This window comes from Camelus ferus, chromosome 3, assembly GCF_009834535.1.
Source record: "Camelus ferus isolate YT-003-E chromosome 3, BCGSAC_Cfer_1.0, whole genome shotgun sequence".
NCBI lineage: Eukaryota > Metazoa > Chordata > Mammalia > Artiodactyla > Camelidae > Camelus > Camelus ferus.
In genome coordinates this window covers 14,056,774-14,070,930 of record NC_045698.1, presented here as the reverse complement: position 1 = coordinate 14,070,930, position 14,157 = coordinate 14,056,774, and the positions used below count along the sequence as shown (strand labels likewise).

Here is a 14,157-nt window from a genome sequence, read left to right as displayed (position 1 = left end):
CATTTCTCTCTCTCTGACCCAGTTAGGATAGATTCTTCCCTTTTAAGAACCCACATGATCAGATGTGTCCCATCTAAGCGAACCAAAGTAATTTCCTCAACTCAAGAGACCTTTACTTCAATCATATCTGTGAAATTCCTTTATTTCCCCACCGTGTAAAGCAACATATTCAAAGACTCTCAGGATAAAGACATAGACATCTTTGAGAGACAACTATTCTACCTACCATATTCCTTTATTTAATATCACAATTATTACGTACCACCCCAACCACTTCTAATGTTACTTCATCTCTACTTTTTCTCTCCTTCCTTTTTTAAGTGTGAGTCTTGCATATTATGTATCAGTTGAGTTATCTGCTTTTTGCCACTGGAATGAATGTAGACTCCACCAGGGCAGGGATCTCTGTATTCTTATTCCGTGATGTATTTAAATACTGAGTATCATGACTGGCACATGGTGGATATTCCAAAAAAATATCTGTTGGATGAACAAACTCCTACAAGTGATTGCTGGATCAAATGCTGATCTTACATTTTATTGTCAAATGCATTTCCCAAAGGACTGAAGCCACTCACACTTCCATCTTTCTTCCCCCTCTCTTCAATATGCAATTACTGCTTTCTTACCTGAGAAAAAGGGACTAAAATGAACAGTAACGGCCAAGTTTTAATGGGGATGAAATCACAACATACTTGAATGTGTAGGCATTGGTTTGGGCCATATTTTTCTGGAATTGTAGTAATGTTTTAGAACACTGAGATTTGTTTTTTCTTTAAAACCAGAGCCACCCCTTTCTCAACTAGTCCCTGATTGGGAGATAAAAGAAGGCATTAATTCTGATAGAGAATGTGTACTCCTGTGCCTTGTATATCTCGCTCCAGTTCTAATCGATTGGTCACTTTTTGAGTCTTCCCAACAATTAGTAGTGAAATTCTCAACTATTGTTTGTGTCCTTCAGTGCTCGAGTATTTGTCACTCGTGACTAGGGCTCTCTAAAATAGAGCTGATGGGTGTGGAATTATGACAACTTCAGAAATATTTCAGTTTTTTATCCTGTGTACTAACACCCCTCATCCAGGATTCAGAGGATATAATAATTAGACGATGTTGCCTCCTGCTCCTCTTCTCCTTTTCATTCACTAGTTTCTTTCTCTAAGAACACAAATTAAACAGTTAAAAACTAGAAACTAAACTATAACATGAGACCTTTGCATGTGGGCAAAGACCTCGGATGTTTCTAGTTAAACAAACACAAATGTTATTTTCTTACCTCCTTCTAATTTCTTAAACTTTTAATTGATTAGCATTAGCTTTGTGGTTAAACAAAGCACTTAATTGATACTGTTTTTAACATAAGTTTTTATACATTATTTGACACATAATTAAAACTCATGGTTATATATTCCTTTTGTGCATGAAGAGACTAATGTGTTAATTACCAATAGGCTATTATTATTTGGTATGTTTTTTCTTCACATCAATTACTTATTGTTCAATTAAATTTGTTATCTGATTATAGTTTAAAATATAACACATTCTGGAATGAACTATGCATACGTTTCAATGATGTCTTCCCTACAATTCTCACATTTTTCTCACTTTGCATTACTTGTATTTTATATATTGGAGAAAATGATAATAGTGAAATTACAATGTAATATTTCTGTCGCTTTGGTTTCTGCTGGAATTTTGTAAATACAAGTTTCCTGCTCACAAAAAAAGCATAAACTGTGTAGTCTAAAATATTACAATTTTAAGTCAACAGCCTATATTAAAGTACTAATTAAAAGCAATTTTCAAAATTAATTGCTCTAACACCATTTTCTTAAACTTTTAAAGTTATTCTTCCCTGAAGGAGAGACTATTATCTCGGTGTGGAAGTCTGCATTAGAGTGAGATCTATGAATGTTTAGGACTCTATCCTAATTTGGTCCAGGGTGAATAGTTTTCTGGGGGGAATTCACGTGAGTCGCATTAGCTTTCTAAGTGCCGTAGGTTGCTCCTTAACAGTAAGAAAGACAGTTTATTAAAGTAATGCCGGTAAAGTGTTCATTTCCCTTCACTTGGGAGACTGCTTCCTTTTTTTTTCTTTCTTCATTCTCCTCCCCTTTTCTATTCTCTAAAGAACAATTAATTAACCCTGCATTATTATGTGATCAGATACACAAGGATTTTTTTTTTATTCTTGCTTTAGGACAGACAGTATAATATCTCTCCTTCAGCATAAAAAAAAATCACTCACTTTGCAAAATCTCATGAGTTTAAAAGTATATTCCCTCCACTGTGTGTTATAATAAGACCCTTTTCTTGTTGTCTTTGAGTTATTCCTGAACTACAGATGACTAAAATCAACTTTGCCTTCCAAATAATTTTACATATTTTCATGTAAAAAACTAGCACAGGGAACCATATTCAACATCTTGTAGTAACATGGTGAAGAGAATATGAAAATGGATATATGTATGTTCATGTATGACTGAAGCATTAAGCTGCATACCAGAAATCGACACAACATTGTAAACTAACTATACTTCAATTAAAAAAAAAACACTTTCCAACACACACAGACCCAAGAAAAAAAACTATGAAAATCTTGAGAGATAATATAATAGCGAGCTAAACTTACAATGTGATATTTTACTGGTTACTAAGTCAGTACTGTGTCTATATCCAGAATGTTCCACTTTCCATGTTCGGCTCCCAGTCCCTTTCATTCAATGTCTCATTGCTGCCCACACTCAAAGATAACAGGTTTCTCTTCTGATTATCTGTATAATCCGATTATCTGTCTCAGCTTTCCCTCCATGTCTTAAGAGTTCGACCTTTAATATAACCATTCCTGCTCTTTATTTCATTCATTTACTCATTTGTTCACTCACTCACTCACTCATTCATTCATTCATCATTCTTTGCCTTCCAAAAGGTGTGTTCTTCTGGAATCTTAAAACCCACCTATTAAGCAAAACAAGAGTATAGCCAGTGTTTTCTCGCAAGCTCCACCTCTGTTGCCGTGTGTGTTGTACACAGAGCTGGATTTTTGAGAATACGTATGACAGAGCAGAGGTAATCCTGAGAGTGGATCACTTTGTTGTTCCACAAATGGGTCTCATCATAATCATATAAAGTATTAATGAGTTGACTCAATGCTACTGTGACAGGTTTCCATTAGTGTTACATGGAAACTTCCATTTCAAGATTGCTCCAGGCCAGACAAGAGATTAAAAATGCCATTAATAAAATGATCATCTACGTTATTAAAACTCAAGCTAAATATTATCAGTGATTTTTGTAATCCAAATGCTTTTTTATAATATTTTGATGTAACCTTGACTACCCTGTACAACAATATAAATACCACTTAATTACAATTGACTGATTGCATTGCACATTTATTTTCTAATTAGATATTACTTCTGAAACTTGTATGCTAAGTGATATGTTAATCCTAAAAACTTTATAAATGTGGAGCCAGATTCAAGTTTTAAAATCTAAAGCTGTAAAGTTACTGGCATTTTCTTTTATCTGAATTATTTATCAACTATATAAAGCATAGAGCATATAATTTTTAACAGATGCTTTAGATTGACAACTTCACTATTTCTTTTACAAACTTCTGTTGCTGATCTATATACTATGCCTATTTAAAAAATTTCAGTTAACTGTTTGTATATGTGAATGTTTAATGCAAAACAAAATAATTTCAAATTAACCTCACTAAAAATATGAAAGATTATGCAAATATATCCTGAAGATAAAAGCCAACTGTCACTATTGTAATGTCTTTCTAAAATTAGATGTTAGAAAGCTGAACCCTTCTCACCAAGTGTTTTTAATTAATTATATTTATAATATATAGAATTATAATTCATACATAGTATAGCAACAGCTATTAAAACTATCTCACCTTTTGTTAATTTAATAACACGAGTGTTCTAGGAAAGGTTTTAGAAACATTTATTCAATGAATTTGTTGCTTTGCTTTGTTGGGCTTTGGTCACGGATTGATGCAAAGTTGGAGAATGTGAAACAGACTTCTCTATTTTGTAGGCATCTGCTTCTTAAATGACAAATCTTTTCTTGTAGGTGCTAAAATGATATGTCGAGAGACATAAAGAAACATTTTCATACATGCATGCAACTGTCTCTATGCAACTCATTCTGCTGCTTCTGTTAGTAATTTACTAATGAAGTGTGAACCATTGAAAGCTGTGTTTTTCATATTTTGATAATGTATTTTTACTCCTTTTTATAAAAGCTCCAGAAAAGTAGTTTTGAAACGATTTAATTTGTTGAATCTAGCTGAGTCCCATCAGAATTTTGTCCCTGCTCATGTCTTACGTATTTTTAAGAAATAACTAAAACTTTTCCTGATGTACTATTGTTTATGTTTCAGATGGCTTCATTTTCCCATAAGAATATTTTTTCTTTATATTGTTATTTTCTATATTTCGTCTTTTATAAAATGTCTTCTAAGAGTTCAGAGACCTTGAAATAAACCTTGAAAATTTTCACTTTACTATGGCAAGAAACTAGAATGTTATGTGAACAAGGCTATATTTTTTTCAATGTTTTCAAGGGTCACAAATGCACGAAAGGTGAGTAGTTGAAGTTATGTGACCAAAAATGTTTCATATGAAGGACAACGATTCAGATCTCTTGGAAGAAGTAATTCTTCAAGTTTGTGTTCAAGATTTAAGAAAATATTGTGGTTGTTCTTGGCTAGAAGTATAGCAGTAGTCTTTTTTTTTCTATTTTTTATAATTGAGGTACAGTCAGTTACAATGTGTCGATTTCTGATGTACCGCACAATGTCCCCATCTTGCATATATATACATATATTTGTGTTTCATATTCTTTTTCATTAAAGGTTATTACAGAATATTGAATATAGTTCCTTGTGCTATACAGAAGAAATTTGGGGTTTTTAAAATTTATTTTTATATGTAGTGGCTAACATTTGCAAATCTCAAACTCCCAAATATATCTCTTCTCACCCATTTCCCCTGGTAACCATAAGATTGTTTACTATGTCTGCAAGTCTGTTTCTGTTTTGTAGATGAGTTCATCACTATCCTCTTTTTTTCTTTTTTTAGATTCCATATATGAGTAATATCATATGGTATTTTTCTGTCTCTTTCTGGCTTACTTCACTTAGAATGATGATGTCTAGGTCCATCCATGTTGCTGCAAATGGCATTATTTTATTCTTTTTTATGGCTGAATAGTATTCCATTATATAAATATACCAAAACTTCTTTATGCAGTCATCTGTTGATGGGCATTTAGGTTGCTTCCATGTCTTGGCTATTGTATATAGTGCTGCTACCAACATTGGGGTGCAGGTATCTTTTCATGGAAATATTTAGCTGAATTTTGATGTTATAAATTATACCAGGATATTAAGTATGAACTAAAGCAATGTAAACACATTTACTAATGTTTAAATGACAAAAAATAGATTTATAATTATCTTAATGTTATTAATCTTTCTTACTGAATATTACTTTTCTCATGTCTATACTAAAAACACTCGATCATTTTAGTTTAATAAGTGAGGTTTTTTTTAGTGTGTCTTAATTAATTAAAATTAAGTCCTCCTTATTGATTAAATCTATTACTACTATTTCAATTTTGAGTTAAAGTTTCATAATTTTTCAAGAAAAAAAAATTCTACCCCAAGTTTTTTAAAATTCTAAATCTAAACAATTAACCTGGAAAATATTTATTTTTCCAAATTATAAAATTAGTGCTTCTATGACAAATAAGTGCCTCTTTTGTAGGAATTTTAATAAGTGATTTGAATCTCAATTTGTCCTACAATGTATTTTTTAAATTCCAGTATTGAAAGAGAACAACAAACAACTAATTGAAAAAAAATTTTTCTAAGTGTATGGAAGACAACAGTGATTTACTGGTAGTTTGTTTTTTTTTTTCAATTCTATTTCATGTAAGTAGTGAAATTTTTTTAACATTTTTTATTGATTTATAATCATTTTACAATGTTGTGTCAAGTTCCAGTATAAAGCACAATTTTTCAGTTATACATGAACATATATATATATATTCATTGTCACATTTTTTTCTCTGTGAGCTACCATATGATCTTGTGTATATTTCCCTGTGCTATGCAGTATAATCTTGTTTATCTATTCTACAATTTTGAAATCCCATCTGTCCCTTCCCACCCTCTGCCCCCCTGGCAACCACAAGTTTGTATTCTGTCTATGAGTCTGTTTCTGTAGTTGTATTTATGGTTTTTTTGTTTGTTTGTTTTTTGTTTTTTTTAGATTCCACATATGGTATGGGATCTCATATGGTATTTTTCTTTCTCTTTCTGGCTTGCTTCACTTAGAATGACATTCTCCAGGAGCATCCATGTTGCTGCAAATGGCGTTATGTTGTCGGTTTTTATGGCTGAGTAGTATTCCATTGTATAAATATACCACCTCTTCTTTATCCAGTCATCTGTTGATGGACATTTAGGCTGTCTCCATGTCTTGGCTATTGTAAATAGTACTGCTATGAACATTGGGGTGCAGATGTAATCCTGAAGTAGGGTTCCTTCTGGGTATATGCCCAGGAGCGGGATTCCTGGATCATATGGTAAGTCTATTCCTAGTCTTTTGAGGAATCTCCACACTGTTTTCCACAGTGGCTGCACCAAACTGCATTCCCACCAGCAGTGTAGGAGGGTAGGAGGGTTCCCCTTTCTCCACAGCCTCTCCAGCATTTGTCATTTGTGGATTTTTGAATGATGGCCATTCTGACTGGTGTGAGGTAATACCTCATTGTAGTTTTGATTTGCATTTCTCTGATAATTAGTGATATTGAGCATTTTTTCATGTGCCTATTGATCATTTGTATGTCTTCCTTGGAGAATTGCTTGTTTAGATCTTTTGCCCATTTTTGGATTGGGTTGTTTGGTTGTTTCTTATTAAGTCGTATGAGCTGCTTATATATTCTGGAAATCAAGCCTTTGTCGGTTTCATTTGCAAAAATTTTCTCCCATTCTGTAGGTTGTCTTTTTGTTTTACTTATGGTTTCCTTTGCTGTGCAGAAGCTTGTAAGTTTCATTAGGTCCCATTTGTTTATTCTTGCTTTTATTTCTATTGCTTGAGTAGACTGTTCTAGGAAAAGATTTTTGAGTTGTATGTCAGATAATGTTTTGCCTATATTTTCCTCTAAGAGGTTAATTGTATCTTGTCTTATGTTTAACTCTTTGATCCATTTTGAGTTGATTTTTGTGTATGGTATAAGGGAGTGTTCTAGCTTCGTTGCTTTACATGCTGCTGTCCAGTTTTCCCAACACCATTTGCTGAAGAGACTGTCTTTATTCCATTGTATATTCTTGCCTCCTTTGTCGAAGATTAGTTGACCAAAAGTTTGTGGGTTCATTTCTGGACTCTCTATTCTGTCATTGGTCTATATGTCTGTTTTGGTACCAATACCATGCTGTCTTGATGACTGTAGCTCTATAGTATTGTCTGAAGTCTGGGAGAGTTATTCCTCCAGCCTCTTTCTTTCTCTTCAGTAATGCTTTGGCAATTCTAGGTTTTTGTTGGTTCCATATAAATTTTATTATGATTTGTTCTATTTCTGTGAAATATGTCCTGGGTAATTTGATAGGGATTGCATTAAATCTATAGATTGCCTTGGGCAGTGTGACCATTTTAACAATATTGATTCTTCCAATCGAAGAGCATGGGATATCTATCCATTTTTTAAAGAATTCTTTAATTTCCTTCATCAGTGGTTTATAGTTTTCTGTGTATAATTCTTTCACCTCCTTGGTTAGATTTATTCCTAGGTATTTTATTACTTTGGGTGCTATTTTAAAGGGGATTGTTTCTTTACTTTCTTTTTCTGTTGCTTCATCATTAGTGTAAAGAAATGCAACTGATTTTTGAACTTTAATCTTGTAACCTGCTACCTTGCTGAATTCTTTGATCAGCTCTAGTAGTTTTTGTATGGACCTTTTAGGGTTTTCTGTATATAATAACATGTCATCAGCATATAGTGACACTTTTACCTCTTCTTTTCCAATTTGGATCCTTGTTATTTCTCTCTCTTGCCTGATTGCTGTGGCTAGAAATTCGAAGACTATGTTGAATAGGAGTGGTGATAGTGGGCACCCTTGTCTTGTCCCAGATTTTAGTGGGAAGCTTTTGAGTTTTTCACCATTGAGTACTATGCTTGCTGTAGGTTTGTCATATATAGCTTTTATTATATTGAGATATGTTCCCTCTATACCCACTTTGGTGAGAGTTTTTATCATAAATGGGTGTTGAATTTTATCAAATGCTTTTTCTGCATCTATTGAGATGATCATGTGTTTTTTGTCCTTTCTCTTGTTAATGTGATGTGAAATGTTGATTTAGTAGAATGTCAGTCAAGATTTTTTTTTTTAATAAGTAATGCTTATTAATTTTTCCTAAATCAATAATTGGATCTCTTAGATCAAAATAAATGTATCCATGTTAATGCCAAGTAGAGAAAAACTGCAAACACATGGTTATAATAACACACAGGACACTGTGGAAGGAAGAAAAGTTATAATCAAACTAAGTCTTAAATTATAGATGGCAATTTTCGGAGAACACTGAGTGAGGCTGAAAAAGAATTTCACGTTAAATCATTCCATTTGTGTTTGCAGCTGCACTCCAATTCTGACAAAGGCGACGGGTCCGTCAAATACATCCTCACTGGAGAAGGTGCCGGGACTATATTTATCATTGATGACACCACAGGCGACATCCACTCAACAAAAAGCCTAGACAGAGAGCAGAAGACCCACTATGTGCTTCATGCCCAGGCCATTGACAGACGAACAAATAAGCCCCTTGAACCTGAATCTGAGTTCATCATCAAAGTGCAAGACATTAATGACAACGCTCCAAAGTTCACAGATGGACCGTACATCGTGACCGTGCCTGAAATGTCAGACATGGGTAAGAACAGTTGTTGCTTATACTTTGGTAATTAACATATTTCTGATGATCCAAAATTCATCTTTTGAAGACCGGGTTTTAATTTTGGAAGGAGGGTAAGAAATTCGAAGAAGTTCCAATATATTTCCATACTTTGCTATGGTCTAAAGTGTTAAAAAATCTAATATTTATTAAAATGAGTTTCTGAACTCAGGAGTGGAAGTAACACCTTGATCTCAAGGAAAATCATCATAAATGAGAAAACACTTGCAGTTCTTGCTTAATTGGCACAACCCTTTAACCTTACTAACACATTCAGTGACAATTTGCATGGACACAGGTAATACAATGTTGGAAATCTTTTGCTACGTCTTTTAAGCAGGTTTAAGCTCGCTGGTTATGACCAATTTATAATATGATTCATGGCACAAGTAACAACTACATTAATCAGTCAACTTTGCAGATACCTACCTGATTTGTCTTAAAATGGGTAACAATCCTGTGGAGTATTTTGAATACCACTTTAAAGTATGTAAGTAACTTTCCCAAATTCTTTCCAAAATTGCCAGGAAGAAATTGACTGCAGGTTCTCCTGGGTGCAGAACCTACCTTGCATTTGATAAATCAAGATCCCTCTGATGGTCCTGGGCTTTCCCACCACTCACAGATCTCCGTGGTCTAGCTATTTCATTTTTATCTCAGATGATGAGTTCCCTGAATATAAATAAAATCAAGTTCAGCTATGATAATAACATTTTACTATCTCTGTGAGACTCTTAGCTTGGATTTAGAACAACTATTTTGAGTAGAGCTTTCATATATTTAATTTTACTGTACATGTAAGAGTTTTATTTTAAATTAAGATTATCTTAGTCATTAATCAAATCTCTTGTGTAATTGGATATATACCTAAGTTTGTTTTTTTTTTAATTTGGAAAATTATTTTCCAGTTTTAATGAGATATAATTGACGTAAGCACTGTATAAGTTTAAGGTGCAAAGCGTGATGGCTTAACTTACAGGTATTGTGAAATGATCACCATAGTACGTTTTGCTAGCACCTTTTGTCTCATATATATAAAGCTTTTAATGGAAGATTGCAGTCACTCATCTTCTCAAATCCAGTCCATTTTAGTTTTCTTGAGATAGCCAGATAGCTCCTGAAGCTGTTATGGAAGCAGGTTAGAAAGGACAGACTAAGTTCTCCTTCCTAACCAGACTCTCAGGGGAGTACGCAGTTGCCAAAATGGCTCTCCAGGGACCAACGTAGGACACAGGGACCAGCCTCAGAGAGCTGGTGGAAAGGCCCAGAAGGCACTCAGGCTCACTGGTCTCTTAGGAAAGCTGAGAGGGGACTGAAGGGCTTGACACCATTATCTCTGGCAGGTAAGAGCTTATATGAAAACTCTAGAACAGACATCCTCCTGGCACCTTGTCAAGGGACTGACAGCCCATCTGCCAATCCTTTTCTCTTATAAAAGCAAAAAGCTGCATGACTCCATCACTTGTGGGAATGCCACCGGTAAAGTAGTTCCAGGGGCTACATAGTACCCCCAGGGAGCACAAAGGAAGCAACAGAACCATAGGGAGCAAAGCGCCAGAGAGAGGAAAACACGCACAGCAGTCATCACCAAGAAAGACAGCATGTCGACAGTTCGGCAGTCAGAGCACTGGTGCTTGAGGACGCTGTAAAGAGACTTCCGTAACTCAAAGTCATGTTTTCTACAAAGAAGTGAACAATAAAAAGTGATATTGGATTGAGGCATAAATGGTCACTGATCAGACCCAAGTTATTGTCCTGGAACTTGAGAACATACCAGAACAAAAGAAGAAACTAAAAATCAAAATACAAGTATATGGAAATTGTGAGAACAGTATGTGACTTAGACGATATGTTTGTTCAACCTATCGTGTGAATAACGTATGTCCCCAGAGAGCAGAAGTGAGCAGATGAAGGAGAAGAGCAGTAACGTTTTTCCCTGAAGGTGAAGAATACACAGAATTTGCAAGATTGATAGACTTTCTGAGTTCCAGGAAGGGTTAATAGAATAAGAATCCAATCCAACTTAAGTGAATCCTGGCAAAGTTCCTAAAGGCTAAGGATAAAGGGAAAATTTTTATAAACTTTCAGAATTTTTTAACATTACCAACTTAAAAAAAAATATATTTTCACATCATATTTATCACCTGAAATACTGGAATGTGGTAAAAAATTGAGTATCATTGTCAGCCTACAGAGAAATGACTAAAACCCTGAATCCTTCGTTCAGTCAAACATGATTCTTTGGCCAGCATGCAAGAGGTATCCAGAAAGTATATCATCCTCCCACCTTATCTAGAAAAATATTTAATAATATCTGAAATTGAAAATAATTGAAATGAATCAGAACAGAGATTGAAAAGCCAAGGGAAATGACAAGGAGAAGAAAAAGGTTCTCAGAAATGTATCCTGAATTACATACATGTGTGTGAACACTGTTAAAGTTAAGAGGGTGTATTTGAGGATATTAAAGGGTGCTGCACATTTAGGAATCATGAATCCTAAAGGAATCACTGTAACTAAGGCTGGAGAACTTAGGAACAAGCCAAAACATTGCAGTCTTTATCTAGGGCTTAGAGAGGAGTATAGGAATGGAGAATAATTAGTACAGTTGACCCTTGAACAGCAGGGGTGTGAATTACAGGGGTCCACTTACAGGAGCCTCCTTATATGAAGGGTTGACTGTGAGTTATGTGTAGCTTTTTGACTGTGAAAGTTTGGTGCCCCTTAAACCGCACATGTTCAAGGGTCAACTGTATTAAGTTATTTTATGGAGATGAGTATGGTTCAGAGAGAGACTTTAATATTTGAGAAAAGAGGAAAAAGTGGGCAAACAAAAAGTTTTCAGTCTCTTCTACCATGGTTCTTCTAGGTACAATTCTGTTGAAGGACCACAGCAAGCTTTAGGCTGAACATTGGAAACTATATTGGATGTGTATGACTTCACTTTGGAAAATCAAATGCATAAAAATCACCATAATAGTACCTAATACACACTGTAATATGAATGTATGGGAGGTGATACAAATGTTTGTGGAGTGTGGTCTGCTTAAGAATGAGTGATACTTGCACTACCATTAAGTTTAAAAATAAAAAACTTGTAGCAGAAGGACCAACAAAAACCATGGCAGTGGAGACAAATCCAGCCTGCTGTCTGTTGTTGTAAACAAAATTTTACCGGAACAAAGCCATAGCCATTGATTTAAATACTGCGTTTGGTAGTTTGGGCACTACAGCGGCAGAGCTGAGTGGTGGCAACTAAGTCTTTATGGCTCACACGCCTAAAATATTTACTATGTTGCATTTTACAGAAAAAGTTTGCCAACCTCTATTGTAAGGGATTTTAGGAAATGATCCTGGAGGCAGTGGGAACAATGAGAGGATAGTGTTACCTTCTAATACTCCTGCTGGATGAGGCACCTGCTCTTCTAGGAGAGTCCGTGCTCTGACTGCCCTGATGACTACACACACAGACACAAAAGCATGGCATTTGTCACGAACAATAGAATCGAGCATCTTCCCTTTAGGGAAAAGCCTGAATGTCCAATATTCCGTCTATCCTTCCTTATTACTAAGAGAACTTAGTTTTGTTCAGAGTGACACTGCAGAATTAAATATTTACCCCTTACTCTTCCTTTTCATCTAAGAATGGTCATGTGATATAATTCTAGATGGTAGGACGTTAAGTGGAAACCAATAAGGCGGAAAGTTCTAGGAAAGATACAGGTTTCCTGTGGAAAGACACACCTGGCACACATATTTCACCCACTGCCACGTTCCTTTCTTGCTGCCTAAATGCAGACGTGGTATAGAAATGCAGCAGCCACTTAGAACCAGAAAGATGAAAGCCTCTTGCTGAGTGAGATGGAGCAGAAAGATGAAAGGGCCCGGAAGAATGATGCATCACAGAACCGATGCTCCAGCCCTGGCCTGCAGATCCCAAGAGCTTTCTTTAGAAAGTAAATCTTGTCTTTTTAAGCTATGGAGTTGGATTTCAGACACAGGAAGCTGCGTTGAATCTGAATTGGTACTTGGACAAATTCTAGGTTTTAATATTAACCCAATAACCAAAGAACTGAGTCCAACACTGAACCCAAAGGAGTAACGAGAAAGGTTTTAGCATTGGATAAGAAACAGGGATGTCATTTTCCATGAAGTGGCTGGATTTGGCAATGACGCATAAAATCATCCCTCCTTTCTGTTTCCACTGTGTCACTGTGATGCTGGATGCCTTTGCTCTGGCAGCAGTTTCTCTTACTGCCAGTGGTGAAGCTAACATTTGATTTCAGATCTCTAAATCTTACTTCCTATCAACTGTAGAAATGATTGGACCCGTAGAAGTTTGGATCAGTGGATAAAAAGAGATTGGACATTTTGAATGTACACTTCGAGTCTGGCCGAAAATCAAACACTGATGACCACAAAGTAACTGATTTATTTTGCCAAAGTCTGACACCACAGGATGCCACAGCAGTCCTGAAACAACTCCAGGGGATATTTGTTGAGCACTTACTATGTATCAGGCATTGCATACCATTTGCAACAATTCCATGCTGTGTCATCATGATGTTGGTATTATTATTATTTTTGTTTTACAGAGGATAAAACTGTTATACAGAGTTAAGTAACTTGCCCAAGATCAATCACATGGTTAGTAATAAATGCAACTGGACAAGATGTATAAGCTAGATAGAGCTTCAGCTTTTGAGTTCTCATTTTTTTAAAATAGAGTTAAAAACATAAAATCTGTATCAAGCTCTTTGTGGAATAATCATAGCAGAGAAAATAGACGATCCAGAATCCATATAGTTTACTGAGCCAGAGGTGAGGTTCCCCTTCTTGGTTCTTTAGAATGGATTTGATAGTATTATAACGTTCTTGTTCCAGAGATATTAAGATAGTAAGACATCTGAGATGGCTCAATACCATAAAAAGGAAAATTCACCCAAAATTGCATGGAAGCAGAGGAATAGCCATTTTTATATACTAGAATCTAATCCCTAGGGGGTCCAATAGGGACATGCTTTTTAAGAAAAGTCGCTCTAACAACCCCAAAATACATACATCATAGATAGTGTAGAAAAAGGCAATAGGTTCCAGGTAGCTGAAGGACATTGTGACCCAGATGGTGTTGGCAATAAGACAGATAGAATCGTCCAGGGTCACTTTCTGGAGTGGAAAGTAACTA

General features: G+C 35.2%; 1 protein-coding gene across 6 annotated transcripts in view; it reads left to right on the top strand.

Annotated features, from left to right (window-relative positions):
- The window catches only part of CDH18 (cadherin 18), a 627,896-nt gene that overhangs the window by 403,832 nt on the left and 209,907 nt on the right, over nt 1-14,157 (top strand). For all 6 annotated transcript variants that reach the window (XM_032470371.1, XM_032470358.1, XM_006178333.3 and 3 more), the window contains one exon: nt 8,657-8,951. In XM_032470371.1, the coding sequence (XP_032326262.1) occupies nt 8,657-8,951 (295 nt within the window). The remainder of the gene's footprint in view (nt 1-8,656; nt 8,952-14,157) is intronic.